General features: G+C 38.6%; 1 protein-coding gene across 1 annotated transcript in view; it reads right to left on the bottom strand.

Annotated features, from left to right (window-relative positions):
- LOC122072187 (GDSL esterase/lipase At4g16230-like) overlaps positions 1-1,516 on the bottom strand; it is a 2,881-nt gene extending 1,365 nt beyond the window's left edge. The window contains exons 1-3 of the mRNA XM_042636757.1: positions 725-1,516; positions 479-606; positions 157-402 (exon numbers count right to left, since the gene is read on the bottom strand). Of these exons, the coding sequence (XP_042492691.1) occupies positions 157-402; positions 479-606; positions 725-1,028 (678 nt within the window). The 5' untranslated portion in view covers positions 1,029-1,516. The remainder of the gene's footprint in view (positions 1-156; positions 403-478; positions 607-724) is intronic.
- Positions 1,517-2,622: the final 1,106 nt, after the last annotated feature.

Here is a 2,622-nt window from a genome sequence, read left to right as displayed (position 1 = left end):
GTTTTTTTTTTTTTTTAAACAACATGTGTTTTCATGGTAGACTGTCACCGATACCGAAACGCAAACCTAAAACAGTGGAAAGGGTCAGGGCGAAGGGGAGAGAAAGATTGCATTAATTGGAGTAGCAGAGAGACTTGTGACTTGAGAGTTTCTTACTGTTAACTGCAACCTATATCTGGAAATCATGGTATCAACGAAAGTTTCAGGGGAGACCAACTTTTGCTCAGGCACTGAGATCACTGGTGTGAGGTAGTTGTTGATGAAATCATTTGAGCCGATCGTAACCGAGAAGATTGCTCTGCTGAACAGATTCAATGTCTCTGAACTACCAATGCTCGATATTATGTCCTGCCTTGTGTTTGCAAAATTGTCTAACTGAGCATCCAGGTTGATTCTCCCACCCTGCGAAGAAAAAAAAACAATTAAATGTAACCCATTTGCAGAGGATCAAGTGTTCAAAGTTTCAGAAGAAGCTTACAAAGATCTTGCCAGTGTGGTTCAGAATTCCACCTCCCCCAGAAGCATAATTCACTCCCTTCAGAACCACTGGACCTGTTGTCGTTGGTGCCAAGTAAGGAGGCGTGAATGTTAAACCAAATTCCTGACCTGTCCATTCACATTTTAATAAGTTTCAGATTAAAGCTTCCAAGACCAAAACTTGCTCTAGATTTAGTTAAGAATCAAAGAACAAAAAGAAACGAGGAGAGGAGAGGAAGAGCCTTGCCTACAATGTCGACTATTGTTCTTCCATTGGTGTAACGACCCGTTGGCTGCCCAAAATCAATCCCATTGGGGACGTAATTGGCCTTTGACAGAGAAACAATGTAGTTATTGTTTCCAGCATCAACAAGGGAATCACCGAAGATAAACGAAGCTGGAACTTCCTGTGCCCAGCAGTTCCTCATCTGGAACTGGATCACCATTAATGGTACCCAAATCCCAAGCATGAATTCACCAATTGATGAAATACCCATTACCAAAACCCTGCAGCTAGAGAATAATAATGAACTTTCCCTGCTAACCTCCATTTTAATTGAACCCACCTGGGGAGAGGGATCTTTTAAAGCTTTGAGTTTTTCTCCAATAGCAGAACAGGGGAGAGAAGAAGAAGGGAAATTCAGGGCTTTCTGAGCTAAAACACAGACAAGACAAATCAAAAAGAACCCAGATAGCTAAGCTGATATTAATCGATTTACAGAGATTTTGGGTTACAAGAGTCACTGGAAGAAAACCAATGTCTGCAAGAGAGACGAATACGATTGGACGATAGGGGATGATGATGATGAAGATACCCTTTTATGGATGAAGTTTCTGTGTTGAGGTGAGGAAATTGAATGACCTGAAAAGTCAGAAACCTAACCATGAGAGTTAATGTTTGAAGACCAATGGGAATTAAATCTGCCATTAGGGTCTGAACTCTCAACTCTTGAACATGCAGGTGACAGGTTAGGACTCTGAATAGAGCTGTCTCAGTACTGTAATGGCTGTAAATAATTACAGATTCACAGAGCCTAAATGGTTGAATTTCAGAATGGGTTGGCATCTCACTTCATTTGAATCCACTGTGGAAGTAGTAAGAGAATTAAATTTTCAACAACCTACCAATCTACTCCAATGAAGAATAAAAGGGTTATCGAACTTCTGATTTTCTTGTTATCAATGCTGTTTTACTTTGATGGGCTAAATTCTCACCAATAGCAGTTGGATGTCAATTGTCAAGCAATAGGAAAAGCCACCAATTATAACTGAAAATTAAGCGGGGTGTTCTTTAATTTTTCATTCTTTTTTTATTCATTTGGGTATTTAATTTTGTGATACCAGCTGATGCTTATCCAAATATCGACAATTCAAGAGCTAAGAGGATTAGGATACACGTCTCAACACTTGGGGATATATGTCTAGGCCTTTCTAACTTTTGGATGAGTCATTGAAAGGTCTTTGGTGTTGAGGAGGATCTTTTTCCAACTAAGATCCTGATTTTGGGTTTCTAAACACTTGTTAGTATAGATTTTTTGAAGATTTTTAAAAAGCGAATAAAATTGAATGAAATTAAAAAAAAAAATGTCAATATATAATGGATAAATCATAAATGATCTTCCGGTGTTAGATTGGCCAAATCATCCTTGTGAAATTAGGTAACCAATCTATGGAGGCCTTGGTTTTAGGTATTGATTTGTTATTGGTCGTATCGGCTGATTTATATTGATATTAATTGACACTAATGTCAATACGTAGTCCATTACTAGATCGGTGAATGGTACATACACGGTAAAGATGGAGGGTAACAATTGTTAAAGTACAATCAGATATTGATTTCTTTAAGAGTAAATGATACTGATATTGATATTTAATTGACACTAATGTCAGTATAACTTATATAGATCAATACCAATTCCATATTCGATACCTAAAACCAAGATGGAGGCATTCACGGATGGATTAACCACACATGATATCCAAGGCTGAGGGTTAAAATGCAGTGTGGCTTCTGCAAGGGCTAACGAGAGTTGTTAATTAATTTGCGTCGGACTGGGCCCTGGTCGGTTCCTTCGTGGGTCGCTCACTTGGGGTAATCATAGACCCACTAGAATTAGGAACCCTAGCTGACCAATTTTCTAGAAA

Source organism: Macadamia integrifolia, chromosome 2, assembly GCF_013358625.1.
Source record: "Macadamia integrifolia cultivar HAES 741 chromosome 2, SCU_Mint_v3, whole genome shotgun sequence".
NCBI lineage: Eukaryota > Viridiplantae > Streptophyta > Magnoliopsida > Proteales > Proteaceae > Macadamia > Macadamia integrifolia.
The sequence above is the reverse complement of the archived record's forward strand: the minus strand, read 5'-3'. Positions and strand labels throughout refer to the sequence as shown.